Source organism: Symphodus melops (assembly GCF_947650265.1).
Source record: "Symphodus melops genome assembly, chromosome: 1".
NCBI lineage: Eukaryota > Metazoa > Chordata > Actinopteri > Labriformes > Labridae > Symphodus > Symphodus melops.
In genome coordinates, this window is record NC_136691.1 from 17,055,229 (window position 1) to 17,081,679 (window position 26,451).

General features: G+C 42.4%; 4 protein-coding genes across 8 annotated transcripts in view; 3 read left to right on the forward strand and 1 right to left on the reverse strand.

Annotated features, from left to right (window-relative positions):
- Positions 1-2,306: 2,306 nt before the first annotated feature.
- On the forward strand, positions 2,307-7,464 carry LOC306837398 (uncharacterized protein). 3 transcript variants are annotated; one of them, XM_079365057.1, is made up of 5 exons: positions 2,307-2,404; positions 2,477-2,532; positions 2,604-2,873; positions 2,997-3,565; positions 3,743-4,128. In XM_079365057.1, exons 1-5 carry the CDS (start codon positions 2,379-2,381, stop codon positions 3,872-3,874), a joined length of 1,053 nt encoding a protein of 350 aa, XP_079221183.1. In that variant the 5' UTR covers positions 2,307-2,378; the 3' UTR covers positions 3,875-4,128. The 3 variants fall into 3 exon arrangements, with proteins under 3 accessions (XP_079221183.1, XP_079221185.1, XP_079221184.1); XM_079365059.1 differs by lacking the exon at positions 3,743-4,128 and adding an exon at positions 7,413-7,464 and having other exon boundaries at positions 2,309-2,404; XM_079365058.1 differs by lacking the exon at positions 3,743-4,128 and adding an exon at positions 3,639-3,693 and having other exon boundaries at positions 2,309-2,404.
- On the forward strand, positions 6,097-7,366 carry LOC306833464 (uncharacterized protein; the record flags this gene model as incomplete). Its single annotated transcript, XM_079358717.1, has 4 exons — positions 6,097-6,187; positions 6,260-6,315; positions 6,390-6,659; positions 6,771-7,366. Exons 1-4 carry the CDS (start codon positions 6,162-6,164, stop codon positions 7,364-7,366), a joined length of 948 nt encoding a protein of 315 aa, XP_079214843.1. The 5' UTR covers positions 6,097-6,161.
- A 2,088-nt stretch (positions 7,465-9,552) lies between the features above and the next one.
- On the forward strand, positions 9,553-10,672 carry LOC306831829 (uncharacterized protein). The gene is made up of 3 exons (XM_079356075.1): positions 9,553-9,857; positions 9,979-10,550; positions 10,621-10,672. The coding sequence occupies exons 1-3, from the start codon at positions 9,635-9,637 to the stop codon at positions 10,630-10,632; spliced, it is 807 nt and encodes a 268-aa protein (XP_079212201.1). The 5' UTR covers positions 9,553-9,634; the 3' UTR covers positions 10,633-10,672.
- A 6,755-nt stretch (positions 10,673-17,427) lies between these two features.
- The window catches only part of bcl11bb (BCL11 transcription factor B b), a 29,173-nt gene continuing 20,149 nt past the window's right edge, over positions 17,428-26,451 (reverse strand). For all 3 annotated transcript variants that reach the window (XM_079355081.1, XM_079355080.1, XM_079355079.1), the window contains one exon: positions 17,428-22,481. In XM_079355081.1, coding sequence (XP_079211207.1) covers positions 20,419-22,481 — 2,063 coding nt within the window. In that variant the 3' untranslated portion in view covers positions 17,428-20,418. The remainder of the gene's footprint in view (positions 22,482-26,451) is intronic.

Below are 26,451 nucleotides of genomic sequence, written 5' to 3' on the forward strand. Positions count from 1 at the left end.
TCAAGATGGGTCTGAAGGCCTTGGTGTTACAATAACTGCAGTTCTTGTTGGTGTAATGAGGTTCGCCCTTGCCTTGAAACACTGGGTCTGAAACTGATGCCTACATTTCCCTCAATGGGGTATCAATAGTTTATCCTTAATCAATCTCCTCGAGGCCGGGGAAGGAAGTGACCCTGAGTAGATCCAAAAGGTTTCCTGTTGCAGGTGTTTTCAGTTCATCACATCCCCTCAGGTTTTTGGGAATAACTTCAATGGCCATGACCAGTTTGTAGTCCCTATAGCATATTGACGTTCAGCCAGTCTGCATTCTATGCAGCCACATTTAAGTCTGTATACGCCATGTTGACGTTAGCAAAGCTGCAGCAGTAAAGTGTTTCAAAATGTCCACAAATGTATTGTCTATGTTAAAGGCTCCACTTCAATAACTCATGGACTTCCACGAGTGCCTGAAGTCCATTACTGCCAACATCAAACTCAGCTTGCAACATAAGCATTCTTGACTTGAAAGTTACTGTTTGACACTCACGGATATTTAAACGGTAATTTTAAGGATGAGCAGTGACAGAAACTCAAGTGCAGACAGTTTTCCCTCTAAAGGTCTGATTTCCAACATCACTTATGTCCAGTTTCAATGACTCCAGAGTAGGGGTCTCCAACAGGTAGCCTGAGAGCTACTGGTAGCTCTTGGGCAGATTATCAATACTTTGCCTAAACTGTAGGTTGACTGACTGCGTTAAATGTTTTTAAAAATCTACCGACAGTGAATGTACCTCTTTCCACTATTAGTTTATTTGGCCCATAAAATCATGTTTTTTCTTGGACCTTGTTGTGAAGTTAAGATTATTGATAAGCATTGACTTATTGCAATTTTCACGTACAAAAAAGTTGGCTTAATTCATCCAACGTGCTATGTAAATAAATCCAAGTGATGTGGTGCAAGTAGCTCTTGGCTACTTTAAATTGTTCAAAGTAGCTAATAGATGAAGAAAAACTGGAGACCCCTGCTTTAGAGGATCTGTGGCAGCAATGATGATTTCAAAAACCAAGCTGAGGACATGTATTATCGATTTCAACAGAGGGGTTATATTGAAGTGGTGCTTGATCTGGTGGATCTCCATAACCCCCAACCTGCTTCGTGGTTCCCAAAACCAAAAGGAACCCTACGGTTCTGACCCCGCAAAGATAAAAAAAAAAAAAAAAAGAGCTCATCAATGTACCTGCAACACAACTTGATGCAGTCTCTTAAGGGATTTTTCAGGCTGAAAACTAAATTTTTCCACCCAGATTCCCAGAAAACATGAGGCCTCTGTTCCAGGCCGTAGGAAAGCATACAAAAGCGTGTTTTTACATGAAGGCAAATAAAAGGCCTTTGGATAGAAATAGACAGTAAGAGGAAAGAGGTGTACCTGAAATTTTGATTATTGTTTCTTCATTTGGGGTTGATCTCTAGATCTAAAGATTATCTTGACAGATTTTCCTGGGGTATGAGGTGTATTAAAAGTGATTTAAACCTCCCCGACCTGCTTGGTAGAAGATTTGGGCCGCCATGCTTTGAAGTGCTTTGAATATATTAAACGTGTTTAATATATATGATCACAAATCCTGTTGTGTGGGTAGAACACAGAGGACGGCGGAGCACGGACACTGTTGATTGTCACGTGTAACGGAACAATGGCCAATAGGGAAGCAACCTGACTGAAGCAGGAAGCACAACAAACATCACAACCTTAAGAGCATAAAGTTAGATGGATGCCATAAATTCAGGACCAAATTATTGATTTGTAGCAACAACCTGAGTGTTTTTGCAACCTGTCTGTAAAACAAACCATAATTCAACTGACAAGGAAAGAAGTTGGACCAAAATGTTTTGAAAGTACGACCTAACAGCTAGTCACATTTAGTTTGACCCTCATGTTTGTTTACTCTTGAGTCGCGTTTGGCGATGCAGGATAATACATTTTCATAGTTGAGACTCTGCTTGTAGACAAATGAATCAGTTTTTGCTGTGGTCAGCTGAGTTGGCCGTCTCGTTGCACATCACTCACTATGAAAAGTGAACTGATAATTTGTCATGATTTGTCACTGTGTGAGGTTTCACATTTTCAAAATCTTTTAGTGTATGCCAGGAAAAAGTTCTTCCCTTTCCCTCAATGTGAAAAGATTAAGACTTTATGAAGTACCACTAACAGATTACAATAATGATGACTTTTAAAACACCTGAGAGAACTGTTGCAACTCTCATACTCACCTTCATCAGGATTGATTGCTATCAGCTGTGTGCCGTTTGCTCGTTATGTCCTGATTGGTCAGCGCAGCTCACCTGTGTAATACTTAAACCTTTCTCAGCTTACTGTTGGCATTGGAGCTGCTCATTTGACATGATGGCTTGTTTTGTCACCGCAGGGTAAGCAGTGGTCTGTTTGTGGTGGTCTGTCTAATTTCTGCGTAGTCACACTTTCTTCTTTTTTATCTAAAGGGCTTTGCTCATTGTTTTGCTGACTGGCTCAAGTTACAGCGTTCCTGTGAAGCCAGGTAAAGTATCCCTTTAATCAATATGTTAATGTTTGTGGCCTTAAAACTTACGAGCCGCTCTTTCTTCCTAGGTCATGCTCTTGGCCTAAACCTTCCATCTGCTGGCTTAAATCGGGGAATGCCTTCCTCTGGTTATGTCCCTTCAATGTCTGGTTCTGGGCCTTTCTCAAATCCTGCTCGTGTGCAATCCAGTTCACAAGCTGCCCCAGACGAAGGCTACACTTCTCAATCCAGTGGGCAGAGCCAACCAGCAGCAACTTACAGCTCCAACTCAGCTGCACTTTTACCTCTAGAGACTAGCAGCTCTAATGTGGGTGCTTTTCAAGCAGCCCCTAGCCAAGGTAACTGGTGTTAAGTTGACTTTTTTTTTTTTTTTTTTAAATTTAGGGTTTCATCGGTTTTTAAGTTATCTCGCAAGCTAAATGCTTGACATTGACTTGTAAGTCTATTTTTCTTCATCCTAGCCTGGGCTGGTGAAACTCCAGGAAGTCCTAGTGCTCTACTGATGTCCAGCAACCCTGAACCTTTTGCCCCCAGCTATGTTGGCCCACCTGGTTATCAACAGTACCAGGGAGGTGAATTGTCCAAGTATGAAAGCGGCTATGAGCACGGCAACTCTGAATCTGAGACTGAAGAGCAACGCTTCCAGCAGTCTCAACCTGTTGCAGCAATTCAAGCCCTACCTGAGCCCGCTGGTGTCGTTCAGTCCTTTGGCCCTTACAGAAGCTGGCCTTATCTTCCTTATCCTTATGACTACATGTTCTTGACCGGCCAGTATCCTCCAGGCACGTTCTCTTACTCAAGCCAAAATTTTGAGCAGGGAGGCAACCACTGGCAAGACAATCACTACCTTAGGTACCCCTCTCCTGCCTACCCTGGTACTCAGAACGCCCCTCAGGTGTCCATGCAGCCCAGCCAACATGTGGTGCAATACACTGGCAGTGCTAACAATCCCTACCAAGGCTCTTATGCACAGCCAGAACGGTTTAACCAACATCAGGGCAGCTCAACAGGTGGCCATGGAATGAACCAGGTGGGTTTATATCTTTTGGGTTTACACTGAGTTCTAAAGTGTGACTTAACCTTTATCTTTCATAACTTTCCAGGGTGGATCCTGAATCACTTGCTGCACAGTTTTTCAATAAAGAACTTTTAACTTCATGTTTGCCTCTTATGTCTTGCCAACCAACATGTTGACTTTATTTCACAGGTCAGTATAAGAAGCCATCTTAGTGCATGCATAAAGGATTTTCAAGATGGGTCTGAAGGCCTTGGTGTTACAAAAACTGCAGTTCTTGTTGCTGTAATGAGGTTTGCCCTTGCCTTGAAAGACTGGGTCTAAAACCGATGCCTACAGTTGCATTACATTTCCCTCAATGGGGTCTCAAAGTTTATCCTTAATCAATCTCCTCGAGGCCGGGGAAGGAAGTGACCCTGAGTAGATCCAAAAGGTTTCCTGTTGCAGAAGGTGTTTTGTGTTTATCACATCCCCTCAGGTTTTTGGGAATAACTTCAATGGCCATGACCAGTTTGTAGTCCCTATAGCATATTGACGTTCAGCCAGTCTGCATTCTATGCAGCCACATTTAAGTCTGTATACGCCATGTTGACGTTAGCAAAGCTGCAGCAGTAAAGTGTTTCAAAATGTCCACAAATGTATTGTCTATGTTAAAGGCTCCACTTCAATAACTCATGGACTTCCACGAGTGCCTGAAGTCCATCACTGCCAACATTAAACTCAGTTTGCAACATAAGCATTCTTGACTTGAAAGTTACTGTTGACACTCACGGATATTTAAACAGTAATTTTAAGGATGATCAGTGACAGAAACTCAAGTGCAGACAGTTTTCCCTCTAAAGGTCTGATTTCCAACATCACTTATGTCCAGTTTCAATGACTCCAGAGTAGGGGTCTCCAACAGGTAGCCTGAGAGCTACTGGTAGCTCTTGGGCAGATTATCAATACTTTGCCTATACTGTAGGTTGACTGACTGCGTTAAATGTTTTTAAAAATCCGCCGACAGTGAATGCACCTCTTTCCACTTATTTGGCCCATAAAATCAAGTAAACAATCTTTTTCTTGGACCTTGTTGTGATAAGATTATTGATAAGCATTGACTTATTGCAATTTTCACGTACAAAAAAGTTGGCTTAATTCATCCAACGTGCTATGTAAATAAATCCAAGTGATGTGGTGCAAGTAGCTCTTGGCTACTTTAAATTGTTCAAAGTAGCTAATAGATGAAGAAAAACTGGAGACCCCTGCTTTAGAGGATCTGTGGCAGCAATGATGATTTCAAAAACCAAGCTGAGGACATGTATTATCGATTTCAACAGAGGGGTTATATTGAAGTGGTGCTTGATCTGGTGGATCTCCATAACCCCCAACCTGCTTCGTGGTTCCCGAAACCAAAAGGAACCCTACGGTTCTGACCCCGCAAAGATAAAAAAAAAAAAAAAAGAGCTCATCAATGTACCTGCAACACAACTTGATGCAGTCTCTTAAGGGATTTTTCAGGCTGAAAACTAAATTTTTCCACCCAGATTCCCAGAAAACATGAGGCCTCTGTTCCAGGCCGTAGGAAAGCATACAAAAGCGTGATTTTACATGAAGGCAAATAAAAGGCCATTGGATAGAAATAGACAGTAAGAGGAAAGAGGTGCACCTGAAATTTTGATTATTGTTTCTTCATTTGGGGTTGATCTCTAGATCTAAAGATTATCTTGACAGATTTTCCTGGGGTATGAGGTGTATTAAAAGTGATTTAAACCTCCCCTACCTGCTTGGTAGAAGATTTGGGCTGCCATGCTTTGAAGTGCTTTGTATATATTAAACGTGTTTAATATATATGATCACAAATCCTGTTGTGTGGGTAGAACACAGAGGACGGCGGAGCACGGACACTGTTGATTGTCACGTGTAACGGAACAATGGCCAATAGGGAAGCAACCTGACTGAAGCAGGAAGCACAACAAACATCACAACCTTAAGAGCATAAAGTTAGATGAATGCCATAAATTCAGGACCAAATTATTGATTTGTAGCAACAACCTGAGTGTTTTTGCAACCTGTCTGTAAAACAAACCATAATTCAACTGACAAGGAAAGAAGTTGGACCAAAATGTTTTGAAAGTACGACCTAACAGCTAGTCACATTTAGTTTGACCCTCATGTTTGTTTACTCTTGAGTCGCGTTTGGCGATGCAGGATAATACATTTTCATAGTTGAGACTCTGCTTGTAGACAAATGAATCAGTTTTTGCTGTGGTCAGCTGAGTTGGCCGTCTCGTTGCACATCACTCACTATGAAAAGTGAACTGATAATTTGTCATGATTTGTCACTGTGTGAGGTTTCACATTTTCAAGTGTGTGCCAGGAAAAAGTTCTTCCCTTTCCCTCAATGTGAAAAGATTAAGACTTTATGAAGTACCACTAACAGATTACATTAATGATGACTTTTAAAACACCTGAGAGAACTGTTGCAACTCTCATACTCACCTTCATCAGGATTGATTGCTATCAGCTGTGTGCCGTTTGCTCGTTATGTCCTGATTGGTCAGCTCAGCTCACCTGTGTAATACTTAAACCTTTCTCAGCTTACTGTTGGCATTGGAGCTGCTCATTTGACATGATGGCTTGTTTTGTCACCGCAGGGTAAGCAGTGGTCTGTTTGTGGTGGTCTGTCTAATTTCTGCGTAGTCACACTTTCTTCTTTTTTATCTAAAGGGCTTTGCTCATTGTTTTGCTGACTGGATCAAGTTACGGCGTTCCTGTGAAGACAGGTAAAGTATCCCTTTAATCAATATGTTAATGTTGTTTGTGGTCTTAAAACTTACGAGCAGCTCTTTCTTTCTAGGTCATGCTCTTGGCCTAAACCTTCCATCTGCTGGCTTAAATCGGGGAATGCCTTCCTCTGGTTATGTCCCTTCAATGTCTGGTTCTGGGCCTTTCTCAAATCCTGCTCGTGTGCAATCCAGTTCACAAGCTGCCCCAGACGAAGGCTACACTTCTCAATCCAGTGGGCAGAGCCAACCAGCAGCAACTTACAGCTCCAACTCAGCTGCACTTTTACCTCTAGAGACTAGCAGCTCTAATGTGGGTGCTTTTCAAGCAGCCCCTAGTCAAGGTAACTGGTGCTAAATTGACTTTTTTTTTTTTATTTTATTTTTTTTAAAGCTATCATATCGCTAGCTAAATGCTTGACATTGCCTTGTAAATCTGTTTTTCTTCATCCTAGCCTGGGCTGGTGAAACTCCAGGAAGTCCTAGTGCTCTACTGATGTCCAGAAACCCTGAACCTTTTGCCCCCAGCTATGTTGGCCCACCTGGTTATCAACAGTACCAGGGAGGTGAATTGTCCAAGTATGAAAGCGGCTATGAGCACGGCAACTCTGAATCTGAGACTGAAGAGCAACGCTTCCAGCAGTCTCCACCTGTTGCAGCATTTCAAGCCCTACCTGAGCCCGCTGGTGTCGTTCAGTCCTTTGGCCCTTACAGAAGCTGGCCTTATCTTCCTTATCCTTATGACTACATGTTCTTGACCGGCCAGTATCCTCCAGGCACGTTCTCTTACTCGAGCCAAAATTTTGAGCAGGGAGGCAACCACTGGCAAGACAATCACTACCTTAGATACCCCTCTCCTGCCTACCCTGGTACTCAGACTGCCCCTCAGGTGTCCATGCAGCCCAGCCAACATGTGGTGCAATACACTGGCAGTGTTAACAATCCCTACCAAGGATCTTATGCACAGCCAGGACGGTTTGACCAACATCATCAAGGCAGCTCAACAGGTGGCCATGGAATGAACCAGGTGGGTTTATATCTGTCAAACTGAATTGTTGATGATTCATGATGTGAAATTTAAACTCATTTCTTTTCAGGGTGGAGTCTAAATGAGTCCCTGCGATTTCAATAAAGATCTCTTTAACGTCATGTTTGCCTTTGTTGGAGTGTTGTGAAACACAATGGCTCACGGGTTTTAAACTGAAAATGACTTGCTTTCTATAGATGGCTGAAAGTTGAATCCTTGTCACAAAGTTGTCGGTGTAAAGGCTAATTTTGGAACTCTTGGTACATAGTGATGTGCAAAAATTGGGTGAAACTCTGAGGCCCCTGAGCAAATGGTACTGATTAGTTTGAGGTCAGGGTTTCCGGGTGCCTCAGACGGTTACCAATTGCATAAACTTAAATGATCGTCAAGATGACTAGAAGTGTCTTCTGAAATAACAAGACACGTGGTAGGCTATGGCTTTATTTATTTTTTTAGCAAAGAAACGTATCTGAATTCACTTCTTCCAGAAGACTCTCCCCCTCTAAAAGGTGTTTGGTGTATAGCACTTATGTGCAGACGCATTCTTATTTGCTACCCGTAACATCAGTGCTAGCAACATAAGTGTGCATGTGTCGGTGAAGGAAAGTGTTTATAATCTTTCAGGAGGCCACACGTGCTGTACAACAATCAAGTCTTTACATGTGTATTAAGTTATGTCTAAAAAGAGTTTCAGAAAGGGAGAGATGTTGATATGGCCAGAGCCATGATGCTCACAGCTTAAACGTTAAATCACAGCAAACGGGTGTGGTCGGTCACAGCCTGGAGTCTCACTTTAACCTTGTGATTTATAAATAACAGTAAAATAAACAGCTCAAGTTTGATATGACTATAAAAACTTCAAGTAGGGCTGAAAAGAAAATTTGCTGTTAAAGGTGCTTCTAAGTAACGCTGGTTACGATGACAAAACATTTTATGGTAAAAAGTGTATTCATCTTGCGAAATATATCTGACAATCTATAAATACTGTACCGGTTTTTGCAATTAAAAGCTGCATAGTGACTCGCTCTCCATTGATTTTTATTGACTCTGGTGCTACCGTAGAGCGAAGAGACCCATCCAATATGGCGGCGACGTTTCATGTGTTCCAGCACGTAATGAGGCGTCTACGTTTATTATGTCTATGGAACTGGCCATGTAGTGTCACCCCTGCTAACTACAGCAGCCTCTAATGACACTAAATGACAATTTTGCACCATCGGAGGCTCCTTTTCAGGCAAAGAAATAAGGAGTTTTCTTGTCTTAGGGAAAAATGAGGGCTGGATGCAGACTATCAAAAATACTACCAGGTTTCTAGTGATACAAAGTTTAATGCAGATGGGTGAAGTATCCCTTTAACAAAAGACCTAGAGCAGAACAACAACCCTTCAAGGATTTTTTTTCTCCACCCAATACAGACATAGTAAAGGAATTTTATCTCATTGGTGAATCTGGGAATAAATTCCTTAGTAATTGATTTCTTCACAAATATTTCACAGGTGTCTTATAACACATAAAAACATTTAAATCCAACGTCTGTAAGAACATCCAAGAGAACAACTCAAAGTCAAGGTACCTGGAATAAAATATGAAAATATTGAGCTTTGCTTTCATTAGTTTGTGTGGGTTTAAACAATGGGTTCTTTAGGATTCTGAATCCATTGCAAACATCTGTTTTTCAAAAACACACCAATCACTACAAAAACCGAACTAAACATTTGTCATGATTTGTCACTGTGTGGGGTCTCACATTTTCAAAATCTTTTAGTGTGTATCAGGAATACGTTCTTTCCTTCCTATGTGAACAGATTCAGACTTTATGAAGTACCACTAACGGATTACAATAATGATGACTTTTAAAACACCTGTTGCAACTCTCATACTCACCTTCATCAGGATTGATTGCTATCAGCTGTGTGCCGTTTGCTCGTTATGTCCTGATTGGTCAGTGCAGCTCACCTGTGTAATACTTAAACCTTTCTCAGCTAACTGTTGGCATTGGAGCTGCTCAATCACCATGATGGCTTGTTTTGTCACTGCAGGGTAAGCAGTGGTCTGTTTGTGTTGGTCTGTCTAAGTTCTGTATAGTCACACTTTTGTCTTTTTTTTAATCTAAAGGGCTTTGCTCATTGTTTTGCTGACTGGCTCAAGTTACGGCGTTCCTGTGAAGCCAGGTAAAGTATCCCTTTAATCAATATGTTAATGTTGTTTGTGGTCTTAAAACTTACGAGCAGCTCTTTCTTCCTAGGTCATGCTCTTGGCCTAAACCTTCCATCTGCTGGCTTAAATCGGGGAATGCCTTCCTCTGGTTATGTCCCTTCAATGTCTGGTTCTGGGCCTTTCTCAAATCCTGCTCGTGTGCAATCCAGCTCACAAGCTGCCCCAGACGAAGGCTACACTTCTCAATCCAGTGGGCAGAGCCAACCAGCAGCAACTTACAGCTCCAACTCAGCTGCACTTTTACCTCTAGAGACTAGCAGCTCTAATGTGGGTGCTTTTCAAGCAGCCCCTAGCCAAGGTAACTGGTGTTAAGTTGACTCTTTTTTTTTTTTTTTAATTTAGGGTTTCATCGGTTTTTAAGTTATCTCGCAAGCTAAATGCTTGACATTGACTTGTAAATCTATTTTTCTTCATCCTAGCCTGGGCTGGTGAAACTCCAGGAAGTCCTAGTGCTCTACTGATGTCCAGCAACCCTGAACCTTTTGCCCCCAGCTATGTTGGCCCACCTGGTTATCAACAGTACCAGGGAGGTGAATTGTCCAAGTATGAAAGCGGCTATGAGCACGGCAACTCTGAATCTGAGACTGAAGAGCAACGCTTCCAGCAGTCTCAACCTGTTGCAGCATTTCAAGCCCTACCTGAGCCCGCTGGTGTCGTTCAGTCCTTTGGCCCTTACAGAAGCTGGCCTTATCTTCCTTATCCTTATGACTACATGTTCTTGACCGGCCAGTATCCTCCAGGCACGTTCTCTTACTCGAGCCAAAATTTTGAGCAGGGAGGCAACCACTGGCAAGACAATCACTACCTTAGGTACCCCTCTCCTGCCTACCCTGGTACTCAGAACGCCCCTCAGGTGTCCATGCAGCCCAGCCAACATGTGGTGCAATACACTGGCAGTGCTAACGATCCCTACCAAGGATCTTATGCACAGCCAGGACAGTTTAACCAACAACATCAGGGCAGCTCAACAGCTGGCCATGGAATGAACCAGGTGGGTTTATATCTGTCAAACTGAATTGTTGATGATTCATGACGTGAAATTTAAACTCATTTCTTTTCAGGGTGGAGTCTAAATGAGTCCCTGCGATTTCAATAAAGATCTCTTTAACATCATGTTTGTTGGTGTGTTGTGAAACACAAAGGTTTCCAACTGACTTTCTACAGAAAGCTGACAACTTGTCACAAAGTTGTCAGTGTAAAGGCTAATTTTGGAACTCTTTGTACATAATGATGTGCAAAAATTGGGTGAAACTGAGGACCCTGAGCTAATGGTACTGATTAGTTATTTTGAGTGCAGGGTGCCCCAAAAGACTGGGTTTTTAAACGGTTGCCAATTGCGTAAAATTAAACTGACCGTCAAGATGACTGAAGTGTCTTCTAAAATAACAATTTGTGCAAGGGGCCTAAAACCAAGTTAGACTTGAAGGCACCAGTCTTTTACTCTTAAGTACTAGTGTAGATAAAAGTACAACAATGCTGGAAAGCAAGGTTTAAGTCCTTGGTCAACCATTGGGGTGCTTTATCATTTCCTTGCCCATAAGTTTCTGGAATCAAATCTTGTTTAAAAATTTACACGCAAGTGTTAAGGATGCATAGTCTCAACTAAATGGCCACTTAACCCAAACTTATTTTTTTTAGATTCATATGCTCTCACATTGTTTCTATGGCCTATTTCAGTGTACAATGGATCATCTATACCCTCTTGTTCACTGCTGATCAGCCTTATTACTGAATTTGGGTGTGGGAATTTTAGATCAAACTTCTCACAGCTCAACGTTAGAAACGATGTATGGCACAATATCCATCTTCTGATGCAATTCATGCATTAAGTAAAAGCCATACATTTTAATGTAAGAGGCCAATGCATGGCTGCTGAGAGGTCCTTTCTTTATCACACTGGAGTACATCCATAAACAAATCCCAATGTTTTGATGTATAGTTCGGTTTGAACTGCATCTCAAACCAGAGGGAATCAATACCCAATCTGTTACAGTGACATTGCCTGATGTCATTAATGGACAGTGTGCATCCTAATTCATATAACAAATCACCTCAGAAAGAGTCTCCATTGATCTTTAATTAGAAGCAGCTGTTAATCACCTTTACGACTCTCCTCGGTGGCACCGTAATGGTTTCTGCAGTGAAGCCACAGCAGTCTGTTCAAGCCAAAGAACAGCAGCATCATCAGGGTGCGTTTACTGTTTGTGTGAAGTACACCACACTATTAATGGATCCCTTTCAGGTTATTTTGGAAATTTAAATGCATTTTTTATTCTATTTGAGCCAGAGAGAAAAGAAACACAATCTTCATCTCTTATACTCCTCTGCCACTGTAACAACCTAAAATCCTGTCTTTCTAATGGTCTTTTCAGGCAAGGGACAAACAATGACCCACAGGAGAGAAATGGCAATTACCTCTAGTAAGGTGCCCACTTCACACACCTGTCACAACACAGATGAACCCATCATAAAAGGCCAGTGGAGAGGGACAAAAACGAGGGAGTTCTCCCCCGGTGACCCTTCAGCTTTCATCGTCTCCCCTCCTTTTCAGCTCGACTATTAAGACATAAAGGGGTCAGTCCCCAGACAGCTCCATCCTTTATCCTCCACGCACGCACGCGCGCGCACACACACACACACACACACACACACACACACACACACACACACACACACACACACACACACACACACACACACACACACACACACACACACACACACACACACACACACACACCTCTGATATAAAACCCGAAATGTGTTCTCTCATTGGTTGCCACTGAGCATCGATATGAAGATTGTAATTGTGGATAATATTCAACAATTCTTCATTTATAGTTACTAAGGAGTTTAATTTTAATGATCAATTGCTAGTTTCCTATGGTAACTTTCTAATGTATAATCAAACTCACTGAAATACATAACAGGAAATTAGTTTGAAATATCACATATAATAAATTCAATTTATTGCTTTCTGTAAAGCAGAGCTTGAAAGCGTTTTGCATGCAGCGCAGAGAAAATGAATATACATATTACCATATGTTGCGCTTTGGCATCTGGCATCCGCCTGTGCCAGTCAATGTGAAGGTGGGATCTGGTTCTACTTAGCCATGTGGCAAATATCGGCCTAAACAAACATGGATTTCAGATGTCTGGCAGTAAAAAGCCAGATAAAAAGACTTGGCTATATGGGGGAAATAATTTGCCCATAAAATTCATAGATCTTCATACTTGAGTGTTATTCCTTCAAGTGTTTTACGGCTCTCTCTTAACATAATGAAACAGAAATTAAATCCCTTGGGGGAAAGATCTGACTTGTATTCACAGTCGTACTCATCAGTGTGATTTCTTTTGATGAGATTCGGCCATTTATTGTCATATTTACCTATTTATCTATCTAAGCTCACAGACTCAATTTGAAGTGCACAAAGAACAGCAAATCCTTTCTTCTCTACAGTGATTCCTCATATTTGAATACCTTTGTGGTATGAAAACCATATCATTAAGTGCACCGCAGAAATAGAGAAGGCATCAAATTCCATTACCATGTACAACTGCTACTTTTTTTCCAAGGGGGAGGGGAAAAAGGATGTGTACAGACCAGTGTTAAAAATCTACCCCCAGCCATTGCGAACGGCCCAATTGCCTTGTGATTAACGCACAATAAAAGAATGTGATGGCTTAAAGAAGCAGCAGGAAAAGCTGCCCAGTGAAAGATTGGTGTATGGCGCACTCTATAATTAAGCCAGTCTGCACTTGATGAAAGTAGATCACACTGGCGGGCCACGGCTTCACAGCCAGTTTGTTTTTACGACATAATTACAGTCCAAATCAAATGAGAAGATTTAATATTGCGCCACGACAAGCATGTACCCAATGCCAACAATGACACTGACCCCCCCTGTGGCAAGGTGTGTGAGCGTGTGGGGGGCAGGTCGGGCGTCAGGAAGCCTACACAGAGGATCTTCCCCACCACAGTAGCTATGTACCTGTGTCTGGGCCCACCTGGGAGGTCTGACACCAGTGGAATTACACTGACAGTGGGACAGGGGAGAGTCTGTCTGTAAAATAAAAATGGGAGGGAAGGTAAGGAGGAGTAGGAGGAAGAAGCAGTTGTGCAAAGAAAAGTTTATCTGGAGGTATAAGTTCAGTAGAAGCAGGCAAAGGAAAGGAATCGGGAAACAAAGGAGTGAAACTAGATACAACTGAGGTTGTGACAGTCAGAGCAAGCAATGAAGAGAGTTTGAGAAAAGAGAAGAATTAAATAAGCAGACACAGAAGGTGTGGCTGAAGCAAAACGATAAATAAATGTTTTTTGTATTGTGTCTCCATGGCGAGGTGACGGCTTGTTGTTTAGGAAGGCCTGTGCAGTCAAAAACCTGTGTTGTTTTAGTGACAATATTGAGAAATAGTTCAAGTTGAAAAAATCATTGTTTAAGTGGATCAAGTGTCTTTGTCGTCACGCCTGCTCACTTTTTCTACTATTGTTTGCCGAAGTTTGTAAAAATAAATGTAGATTTGAACTACTACTACTCATTTCTGCAGATTTGGGGACTAATAATTTTAACTGACATAGCTATTTTATAATGACCTCATGTAATTAACCAAATGGAGACTAGCTGAGAATTTGGGATGACCTTTACTGATTCATATTTCTGTATAGATAGATGTGGTGGAATATTTTGTCTGGCTCATTTGTTTCTCATAAGGTTTTAGTCAGGTCAACTTTTTGACTCAGGTCTTTCTAGCCTCAATTCCATATTGCAATGACCTTTTGATAATTTAATCAGTTGGCTGTGTCTTATCAAAGAAAATGGCTTCATCAATGTATTTTATTTAGATGCTGTACTGCTTATTTCAGAATTGGAAAAAAAGGTATAACATTAAGTTATCTTGAAAATGTACACTATATATGTAGCATGAATAGAAAACACTCAATAAACGTCAGCCTTATTTCACTTTCTTCCATGTAAAAGTAACAATGGTTTTGATCTTTCCTATATTTAAGGGATTTATGAATATATGAGATGAAATAATCACAACCATAAGCTGATGAGCGCAGTTTTGATGCTTGACGACATAGTTGCGTCCTAAACGACCAAAACCTCCCACTGAGTGGCTTCAGTGTTTTCCTCCCTCAGAAAAAAACTGCATTTCCTGTCCTTTAGTTACACACTCGACATGACCACAAAGCCTTTGTTTCTATGGGTCAGATTCTCCCAGAAGAGAGAGTCTTCCCAAGTTGCAGCTGTTGAATGACCACGCTCGACCACACCACTTTGAGTCTCCTGACCACCCTCCTCTCCCTGCTCGCCCTCCATTCATTTCTCCCTCCTTTTTCTCCCCGTTTTCCCAGGAGCAGCCAGCTGTGCTGTATTTACTCTGGTGAAGCCTAGTGTGTTTACTGGGCGGGCAGTGTCATTTGACTGGGTACTGGTCAGGAGCAGTAGATTAGTGAGTGTATATCTATAGAGAGGCTAGTGGGGCCTGAGCCCTGTGATCCAATGGAAAGTGGGGTCTCTGTGGCTGCCTTGTGGCTCTGTGTGGCCGAGGACGTCAACCGCCATCCTTGCTGACACCCTGTTCCCCGAGGACGTGGTTTAACTCCAAACCATGATTTCCCAACTCCCGCTCTGCGACTCACTGTCTACATCTACAGGGCCTCTGCCCAGCGCTTACTGGTGAAGAGGATACAGCACCTCCTCACCACAGGCGCTCCAGGCCACTTTTCTCCCACGGAGCTGGGCACAAAGGAGGAGGGCCTGCTCCTAAACAAGCTTAAAAGAGAACTTTGTAACCTTGTGTCACATGTGGCTGGTGGTAAAGAAGTGGCCAGATCGGATCTGTGTGCAAACATTTGTGTGGCTTCTGATTATACACAGAATAGCCCTTTCACAAATTAGACAGTTCAAAACAGGCTAAATAACGCCAAAATAGGTTGTGTGACATGAAGCATGAGGTTATAATTACATTTGCAAGACAGATACTTACAGAACTGCTGTAAGTAAAATGTTTGCAATGCTGTGAAAATTGCATCCTCTTTAGGTTTTCAGTAGAAAAAGTAGAGAGCCTTATTTGACAGAAAACTTAATTTCTCACTTTTTTTTGTATAATGTAAACCATTTGCAACAACTAACCATGCAAAGAAAGTCATGCTATTCCAATTGCTTTGTCAATAGTTCTGCCACTTCTGGTATAAGAGCTGTGGGAATGTGACATCCTCACAACATGCACATTTCTGCTGACCAGAAGACCAGAATCATCAACATGGCACCCAGATGTCAGCCTTCAGGCACAAACACACATAAACACAGTTAGAAAAGTTCCCCCCTGCAAACAACAAGATTCTATAAACAGCATCTATGTAAGCCATTTGTATCTGCTTGTTAGATTATTGTCATGATATCTTGACATAATAATTATATTTTTACATTGGCTTATGCATATTTCTGAGATATTAAAACACTTTATGGGTCATTGTGTGTGGCAAGAGCTGGCAAGCAGCAAGAATTCCTCCTGATTCAACTTTCTCGCACGACAGTGCCCTCATTTTCTTTTCTTCACTCCTCTATCTCTGCTCCATTGTTCTGCCTCTTCTCTCTCGCTTTTTTTTTCACGCTTTACACATAAGCTACAGCATGCACGCACGCACACACACACACACACACACACACACACACACTGTGCACTCACTCTTTCTGTTATGCTGTTATGTTATCCAATGGCCTGGAGGCTCAAGCGAGGACAGGCTTGACTGCTGTTGGCCTCATATCAAGAAATACCTGATGGGTCCTCACACTCATGCCAGGACTCATTTATGAAGCATGAGATGTTCAGCAGCTATATTCACAAACAAAACATATGAGTCGTTTTCTCATTTGTATTGTTGTCTAAGACCACAGAAATTGTAGTAGCAGATATATTTGAAAAAGTTTGGAAACTGATTTTCTGTTTGACCAATTACCTGGTATTGCAGTGAAACAAAGCATTTTATTTGTGGATTCGGATTCAGTATCTGTCTGTGTCTGGTCTTGCCCTCAGTATGTTTGCCAAATAGGTGCTAGTGAGACAGATTCTTCTCTGATAACGCGTTAGGTTAGGTAGATTATTAATTGAAACCCAACCGTATAACTGTCAACTCAGAGCAATTTGAGAGGTCCTCCAAACACAACTTCTGCATGTCTTTATTCTGGCTAATGACCAAAAATATACTGGAGGTCAACTCATTCACACTAAAGCAAACATTGCAACAGTGTAAGAGAAACTCTGGAAGACAACTAGGTCAACTTCTATTACACATCCAGTTCATTACTCAGCCTCATATGCTAAATGCTAAAGGTTAAAGTTGTTTATCCTGTCACAATCTTTCTGTTTCTTAATAAAGCTTTTACACTTTTAATGTCATATTTCACATATTAATAATGGAGATAGTTAGGTGTGTGTTTTATAGTTGTTTTAAAATGCTTCAAGTCCTTTACATTTCAAAATGCATGGGTCAGCCACAAGTCACACTTTAATAAATCAGTTCTGACTTATTATAGTTTTAATTGTTTAAATTGTTTACTGCCTGATATGTAGTATGAGTATGGTCTAAAGTTGTTGACATTTTTTTATTGCATGCCAGCTAAATTAACATTGTACAGTGGTTGTTAAACTTACTGTAGAAAATGTTTTCTGTTTTAATAGATTGCTGAGTTCACGAGAATGGGACAGAATTGTGGGGTTCAAACTATAGTATTGTATAAAGACTTGTTGTTGTTTCTGTACACACAAACTGATATTCATGTATAAGTAACATACAATGTGTCAACGATTATAGAGTTAGTACAAAAGGAAGACCAAAGAATAAAAAATAAGAAAATGTCTCAGTCATAGAGCAATTGCAACATTTATTGAAGTGTTGGCTTTCTTGTATTGATTTTTCAACACATTACAAAAATACATATATGTTCAAAACAGCAGTACTGTTCTGAAATCACTTTTTTTCCACAATGATGCACTCCCCCCAAAAAGACCAAGGAAACTATTTTGTACAAAGAGTGTAAGTGAAATTTGTGAAAAGTGAAATATGAAAATGTTTTTTTTAATTACAGTTGTAAGTGCCGTCACAAGACCTTCAACCGAGCATGAGGGGAAGAAAAAAAACAAAGTTCATGAACGTCTCAGAGAACTGATTTGGAAAAGCGTTCCAGCCCAAAGCATCGTATTCCCCTGCCGAAGGATCTTCTTCCTAATGATCATCTTATTGTTTTTTTAATTCATTTTTGTTTTACATCCATGAAGGATAGCTTCACCAAACCAACGACAGAAAAACATTTTTTTAAATAAAATAAAAAAGGTTGAAGAAACCAATGGCACCACTCTTGTTAGGAAAAAAAAAATAATCTGGCACGATTCTGCAATATTACAATTCAAAATGTGTCTTCCCATACAGTGAACAAGTAATCATACAGAAACATATCCATGAACATAAAATCCCTCCACCAGGATAATCATACCAAACTGCTATGGCAGTCAAAAACATCTGAAAGAACATTGGAGAAAACAATACTTTATTATCATTTTAAACACTTACACAGAGTATTTCATTAATGGCATACTTCAACACTGTAAACATATTGTAAGACTGAATGTCCATGTGTGATTTTAGATCTCAGGGTTCTTCGGATCATCACTTGAAGGTGATGTATTTTGTAGCTGTATGGCTCTTTGAGGCCTGACTCAAACTGAGTTGTCCTCGAATGAATACACTGTGCGTCCACGTCAGAAGCTTTATTTGTGTTATTTCTCAAAACAGTATCAAACTAAGCTGCAACTAAATAGCTTATGGAGTGCTGCTGTGACCTCAACATCTTTTTCTTTCTTAAAAAAAAAATCTCAAGACAAAATTTGCATTTAAGATAAAGTAAAAAAATATTTTTCCATCAAAACAAGTATGTTTTGGCGCAAATGAAAAGCAGACAAAAGGGCCATAAAGGCAGGTCAAACTTTAAAGTGAAGATGAGTTTGGTGATTGAGAATTGCAGCACTAAAATGAAAGATGAGTCTCTATCTCCTTTCATGTGGCTTTGCTCTCTCCCTCTCTCAGGCTCGCTGTCTCACTCTGATGGCCCGTTATTTGATGTGGCCAGTAGATGTGCATTTAGGTACAAAAAACCCTCACTTTTCATATGCTTCCAATTTCATTTGAATGACTCTTCTCCCTGGTCAAGGTCTTGCTCCTCCCTCTCTCTCTCTCTCCATTTCTTTCTTCATTTCTCCACTCTAATCTTTCATTTTTACTTTAAGAATAGCCCCTAAGTAAGGTCGCCTGGCCTTACTCCCCATTGCAGCTGTGCTCAAAATTATCATAACTCATATAGCCAGATTCATTTCAGGATGAACGATGCAGAAAATAAAAAACTGTAATCCCCAAAAGTCACGAACATGCACACTGTCTCAGAATCTGTTACTGTGAGTTAAACCCATATCACTTTGTGAAGCGAATGAACAGGCTTCCCTTTTAAAAGCCGCTCTAATGCATGAATCTGAGCTAGTGAACTGTGAAAAGACGCCGTCGGAGAGAGGCTTAGAGCACGCTGCGGAGAGAAGAAAAAACATACGCTAACACACACACTGATATGAATTTCATTTGGAACCGTTTTGTGGGGCACAGTGAGTCAACCTGGGTCATAGAGAGCGGCCACGCCAGACATGAGAAGGAGATGGAGAATGATTTAGAAGGTGTTACGATTGTTGAAGTAGCCTTAGTTTAACACGTGGGTGGGGAGATAAACAGGTGGGTCTGCAAAAGTTCTCATGAATGGTCGTTACACTTAGCATATACCGTGGATGATGCAAGCAGCTGGTCTTCTGATTGTTTAGTTTGTTGTTTAGGCCATCTTTCACGTACAGTTGGGGCTACTTTAACATAAAAAAGAATATATTTACAAACAATAAACAGGACTGTTCTTCTCACATTAATCACAAGTAGTCTTAACGTATTTAACCTTTAAAATTGGGTGGTTTAATCCTACATTGGGAATGTACTGAGCATCAGTTAAGAGTATCTCCATTAAGTGCAACCTTTATTTATGTCCTGCCTGACGCAAGCGCGGCAATACAGTAACTGCATTTGGAAATAATTATTCACATGCCAGTATTCTGAAAGGACAACTTTTCTGAATAAATTTAAAGAAGGTAGCTAATCAGGTCTCTAAGACGAAGATGGATTTTTCAAATCCATGCTGATGTTTTATTGTCAGGCTGACATTCAGTGCTTTAGGCCTGTGTGAGGGAATGGATTGTAGTCCGCTGCTGCAGTTTATAATATAGAAAACAATTATTTTTACTTTTTAGAAGCTAACTGCTTCACAAAATTTTACTCTCACATGATAATAAGCTTCCTTAAAGGAAAAACAAAGAAAATTTGTATTAAGGGGACTTATCTCATTTTAGATTAAAAAAAAAAAATGTTTAAGCACATTTCAAAACTAACTCCATATGAAATCCCACAAAGATGTACCTGCACATGCCAAATATCATTACAAAAATCCAATAAATACAGAAATTATTGCACAGTAGAAAGGCTCCATGGATTCCTAACTGATAAAATCCTCAGACAGTTTGCCAAGAAACACCAAGCATGGCTTTCTAGACAACTTTTCATTAAAGTTTCCCTTTGTTTATATTCTCAGGTGGCAGTTTCTGTGACAAGAAAAAGATGAACATCAATCAGTCTAATTTTTTTTTTCTTTAGAGAAAGATTATCCAGCCAAGCCCCATAGCTGAAGAAGTGGTTATAGGGATTTTGTGTGTGTATGTGTGTGCGTGTTTGCTTGTGTACAATGTTGGCTGTATGACTAATGTCTGCTGGCTTAACCTCTGTCCGCCTGCTCCAGTTTGACCTCGCTGGCCATCAAATGTTCCCCGTGCCACTTCTTCATGTGTTTCTCCAGCGTGCTGTACACACTGAAGGGCATGTGGCAGATGTCGCAGCGGTACACCTCCTTCCCAAACTGCCCGTGGGTCTTCATGTGGCGTGTCAACTTGGAGCTCTGGGCACAGGCGTAGCTGCACAGATCACACTTGTAGGGCCGTTCTCCCGTGTGACTGCGTCGGTGCACCGTCAGATTACTGCAGTTCTTAAACACCTTGCCACAGTATTCACAGGTGTCGTTCCTCCTGTCCTTAGAGCTCGGGGGCCTGCCGGGTCCAGGTCCCCGCAGCAGGTGAGGAGTGCTGCTGCCGCTACGACCTGAGGCGCTCCCTGCTTCCATCAACTCGCCAGGTGGGGTTGAGAATCGAAGGCTTCCCGTTTCTGAGGAGGAGTGTTCCGAGGAAGTGGCGAACGGCGATTGGCGAGAATCTGTGAATCCCAAGAAGGGTTCTCTGATGAAGTGACGTGATGCAGCGTAGCCAGCAAGGAGCTGAGAATAGACATTCTCCGGGGAGATAAGGGGAATGGTTGGGGGAAGCTCCAGCTGTTCCTTCTCAATCTTGATCCTCTTGTTGTTGGAGGGGCTTTGGCTGGTGATGGGGGTAGGCCGACGCTGGAACAACCCAGGAAAGGAGTCTGCTTCGGATACATTTATCCTGCCGTTCATCAAAGGCCTGTGCTCATCCAGCTCAGTTCGCTGTGCATCCTGCTCCCTCTCATTCTCTCTTCCTCCTTCTCCTTCACCCCTCTCTCCTCCGTCCCCGTTAGGTTGCCTCTCCAGGCTTCTTTTGTTGGGGTTCAGTCTCAGGTGATTGTCCAGATGGTTGTAAGGGTGCATGATACCCATCCCGGCGCTGTCGCTTCCTCTATCCCCACTCAGGGGTTTCCCCTCAGGAGACTGCCTTGTGCCATTCTCCCGATTCTGGCCAAACTCTTGCAAATCCTCGCTTAGGTTGGAATCTGGCCGACATCCATTCCTCAGTTCCTCCTCCTCTTCCTCTTCCTCCTCTTCTTCTTCCTCTTCTTCCTCCTCCTCCTCCTCATTGTCCATTGCCATTGATCTTGAATCTCCCTCCCTACTCTTTTCTTCCCCCTCTCCTCCTTCTCTGTTTTCCTGTTCTGGGGAGCCGCTCATGGACCCAGACTTGTTGTGCATATGTGTCTTCATGTGCCTCTTGAGCTTGCTAGCCTGGGAACAGGCATGATCACACAGATGACACTTGTATGGCCTCTCTCCTGTGTGACTGCGTCTGTGGACAATCAGGTTGCTCTGGAACTTGAAGATCTTGCCACAGAACTCACAGGATTTGGACTTGCCGGGTGTCTGGTTCTGTCCTTGAGGTTCAGGAGGGGTAGAAGACCCGTGTCCCCCCTGAGAAGTTGGTGGCTGTGGGGCAAAGGTGAGAAAAGTTGGAGGCTTGGCGCCAGGCTGGAAAAGTGTTGGACTCAACAGGCGGTGCATAGGCGGCACGCGATTGGGGGAAAGAGGGGGTGTTGGCCCTCCATTATTGGTCGTGTTTCCTGCCAGTTCCCTTAGACGTCGAGAGAAGTCCATGGATGGAGGGTCCATGGGGGACATCCGCATCACCCTCTCAAAGGCACTGGGGTGCTGTGACAGCAGCCCCATCTCCTCTGGGCCCAGTCGCTCTAAAGGGGGTCTAGGGGGTGGTGGGGGGCTGATGAAGGGTGGAGTTGCCGGCAGCCGGGTCTCCAAGTACCCCGGGGGTGGGGCATGTTCCCTGAGCAGGGGTGCAGCCATGCGGAGGAGGTGGAATGGGTTGTTGGTGTCACCAAGGAAAGTGGGGAGAGGCGATCGAGGCAGTGCTTCAGTGCAGGGGGGTGGAGGAAGAGCCATGCGGGGCGTAAGGGAGCAGTTGACCAGGTGGTTGTCCAGATAGATTCTGATGCCGTGGGTGTGCTGGGCATGCTGGAGCAGGAACCACGCACTGGTGAATGTCTGCTTACAGGTAGTGCAGATGTAGCTGGATGGCTCATTTTTATCTGTTGGCAAAACAAAACAAAATTCCATGAGTTTTGGATGAACAACAAGTTTTAAGTTCAATTCATTGATCTTAAGCAACATTATACTTTGCTATCCCTTCATGTTCATTAACAACCTGTGTGAACTCCTTGTAAAATAAGTATTATTACTAGTACAGTTAATTCAACTCCTTTTTTCTTTTTCTTTTTTTTGCTTTATATGCGGGTCTGCCGAGGCTTTTCATGTGTATGTATGACTTTCAGTATATGTGTGTGTCTTCAGGCTAATGCAGATGGCAGATATTGCCCTAAGGCCATGACACATTATGTTAATTCTAATGTCAGCTTGGCTTTAATATACAGATCCATCTCGTCTACTCTGTCATTTCCATATGAAGACAGGGGAGGCAGTAATGGAACAAAAAAAACACACCAATGTGAGAAAAATGAACTATAGTAGAGGTGGGTGAAGAAGGGAGAGATATGTTATAAGGGGAAAAAGATATACACACAAAGGGAGAGACTGGATATGTGATAAAGATTATGTGTATACAGTACAGACCCCTACAGTCTTAAAGCAGCATCCATATTAAATAAAACTCAACGTCACTGGTGTAATAACAGGAACAGTGAAGTTCTTTGTTGTGGCTGCACACACACAATCACACATCACTCAGTGACAACTTGCCCCTTAAAATGGCACGACTTAATAATGTCAAATGAATCTATCAGTCACTGTGGCACGGCCCTGTCAGCCTACTGGTGAATCATAAAAAAAAGCCTTGGATTGGATTCATTTAATTCAACACAGACTAACATTGAAGGAGCATTTATACAGTCTTGTGTTTTCTTGCAAAGCATCTGCATCTACTTTTATCATCAGTGGCTACCGCAAGCCGAGTCAAGTTGGTATGGTGGTCCCACAGCAGAGCCCGGAGGGTGAAAACAAAGACGGAAGAGTAACTTTTGCCCAAAGTCTCATGTGATCAAGAAAAAGAGCCCTTAAGATGGCTGACTGCCTCAAAGCGGCCCATTGTCATGGAACGTAAAACACACATGCAGACACAAATACATGCGCAGGGTATTTCCTTTTCACTTTTCGTTTCAGTACACCTAAGTACACTCTCAAACTCACAGACACACACACGCATGCTTGTATCTTGCAGAACTGATGAGCGAAAGCTGATGTTGGATCAGTGTCCCGTACAGGAACCTGATTTGGCGGTGTGATTGGTTTGGCTTTCCCCAGGGGAGACAGGGTCAGAAAGAGTTAATGAGGGGCTCATTTACTGATTCTGTCTGTTTTTCTCCACTATTAGTGGGGCTCTGCTGAAGCCGTCATTCTCACTGTGTGTGTGTGTGTGTGTGTGTGTGTGTGGTGGGAGATGACCTGACTCCTGTGTGTAGGAGCATGTGTGTGTGCATGTGTGTGGACATGTATGAGGATGTATTTTTGTGTGTGCGTGGGGGGCGAGTGGCAGGCTGCCTGCCCGTGTTTAGTTTGGCGAGGCTTCACACGGCCGCTTGGCAGCAGAGAGCTGGACAGCTTAACAGCTTGGACGCGGAGCAGAGACTGAGAGCGGGAAGGGAAGAGGAGGAGGAGAGGGGGTAAGAAGAGAGGTGGAGGGACTTTAAGGGCCAGACGTCCTATGGGCAAACACACACGCACACACACGAACATACAGTGACACACACATAGAGGGCATTTACATGCCGCTAGGGGCCAATGGGGTCTGGAGACTAGGGAGTTGTTTAATTTCATCAACAAACGAGGATCAATATGAAGATGTGAAATTGGCAGAGGGATTGATCATCTCTCCCAATTAATCAAATTCACTTTTCTTTTCTGTCATTTTATCTCTATTGTGCTCTGAACACTCGTCAATAAACACCAACAAATCATACCACTACCCCCACAACCTTCAAACCCACTGCCACTACAGCAACGCATTTGCATCTTGTCGTATCTTACACAGCTGTGCCATATGCTGTTAAAGGAAGCGTGGCAGCTAATAGACTGGCAGCTGATGGCTGCTGCCTAATGACGGCCAAAGAGAAATTTCATCAACATCCAAAACAAGCAGGCAAGCAAGAAGGGGGAGAGGAGGAAAACAAAAGCTTTGCTTTGATAACTAGATCTATCTATCTATCTATCTATCTATCTATCTATCTATCTATCTATCTATCTATCTATCTATCTATCTATCTATACCTACATGCTAGGCAAGTGTGAATATTGTCACTGCATTGCGCTCCAGCCAATAAAGTGTTCATTAGAGAATCACGATGGGCCGTGTCATGCTTCAGTTTGAGGTAATTATAGTCGTCTTTCTGACACACACGCAGAGACCCCTCCACTGCTGACCGCCAAGGTCAACTAGCAGTTAGAACAGTTACACTCTCATCTCTCCTCACGCAGTCACTGATGCCGGACCTAATTGTCCAATTTACTCTGACACACCATATGCACACAGACACATAATGACGCACACACATTTACACTGGTCGGTAAATGCGTCTGAGATGAAAGGTTAAATGAAATGGATTTGCAGTAGGATTCTCTAAATTGGTGTTACATAATAAAATGAATTGGACGTTGTTGTCATTTAGCTCGCAGTGCAACAACTTGTCAGTGTGATGCAGAAAACTTTGAATAATCAGTTTTTTTCCCCTCCAGGATGTCCATCCACACATATTTTCCCAGGAAACAGATGATCACAACACAGATCTGATCCCAGCTTTGCACTCTTTGTCCTCTCCAACAAAACAAGGGCTAAGGGCCAGGAGGCCTGGAGGAAGTTATTAAAACATTGGCACATGCATGAGCTGAGGTGGGCAAGTAATAATGCCCTCCCTCTCTCCTGGGTTTTTTTTTTTTTTTTTTTACTAAACCACAGGTCCAATTAAGCCAGTCTTCAGGGACCAAGATCTGAGCTTTACATCAGATTTTATTCTTTCCAGATTGCCTTTTATAGCCATTATTTTGCCTTAAAAAGTACAAACAAAATGCCAGTGAATGAAGGGGAGCCATGATATTGACTGTTTGCATATGGCCAGTGGAGGAAAGTTGGTGTGAGCTTGGCAAGATTTGAAGTAGGGACCAGGCGTACGGTGCAGACATGTGGATTTTGGTTTAATTTAGGAATTCACATATGCTATCCCAGCAGCCTGAGTTTGATTTATATTTTGGAGGCATGAGCTCCCTCCATTTACATTACACTTAGAGTTTTGGGGCTTTATCAGTCGTTTTAATCCAGAGGGATTTATAATAAAACCACAGAAGAATAACAAAAAATCCGCAAACTCAGCCTGCGTCAAGATGGGCAGACTGGAGCTTCTCAGTGAACAGTGAGTGGATGGTAATGAACGCTCACTGATGCCAAATTAACTCTCTCAAAGCTTAGGAAAAAAAAGTAATTGAAAATAAGAAGGATTTGAACAGTAGCCCGCCAACTTCTCTGCCGTGCTGTGTTCACTGACATGGACACTTCTGCAGCAGACGGAAAAAGACATACAGAGCGCAAGTTTGGAGCATGTAATAAAATGTTACTATGTTGTAGAAATAGAAGACAGTAGAGGGCTGGGTTGTTAACAAGGAAGTGACTGGTGCAGTGGATGTACTACAGTAGATGTCATGTCACGTGTGTGTGTAAATATATGTGTGTCCAAAGCAGCATTCCAGGGGTTCAGGTTCACTGTTCTGCTCCCGCATTCCATCAAGGGCGACAGAACGCCACAGCGACACATTTGCATACTGAACAAAGCTGCCCGCAGGCTAGGCCACTGGGACACAAACCTGCCCCTGCAGCCCCTCCCTCACAAAAAATACACACACACACACACACACACACAAGTACATAGAGGCACAACACTAGGAGTATCTGCATGTGTATCTGTGTGTGTGTGTGTGTGTGTAGGTGTGTGTGTGTGTGTGTGTGTGTGTGTGTGCACCTGTCAGGGTTTAGCTGACACCTCTGCTGCCGGCAAAGCA

Excerpts from the sequence above, each read along its gene's own strand:
- LOC306837398 (XM_079365057.1), top strand. The coding sequence starts at position 2,379 with ATGATGGCTTGTTTTGTCACCGCAGG. Across the intron at positions 2,533-2,603 it reads CAGCGTTCCTGTGAAGCCAG|GTCATGCTCTTGGCCTAAAC; the intron begins GTAAAGTATCCC and ends CTTTCTTCCTAG. Across the intron at positions 3,566-3,742 it reads GTGGCCATGGAATGAACCAG|GTCAGTATAAGAAGCCATCT; the intron begins GTGGGTTTATAT and ends TTTATTTCACAG.
- LOC306831829 (XM_079356075.1), top strand. The coding sequence starts at position 9,635 with ATGCCTTCCTCTGGTTATGTCCCTTCAATGTCTGGTTCTGGGCCTTTC. Across the intron at positions 9,858-9,978 it reads TCAAGCAGCCCCTAGCCAAG|CCTGGGCTGGTGAAACTCCA; the intron begins GTAACTGGTGTT and ends TCTTCATCCTAG.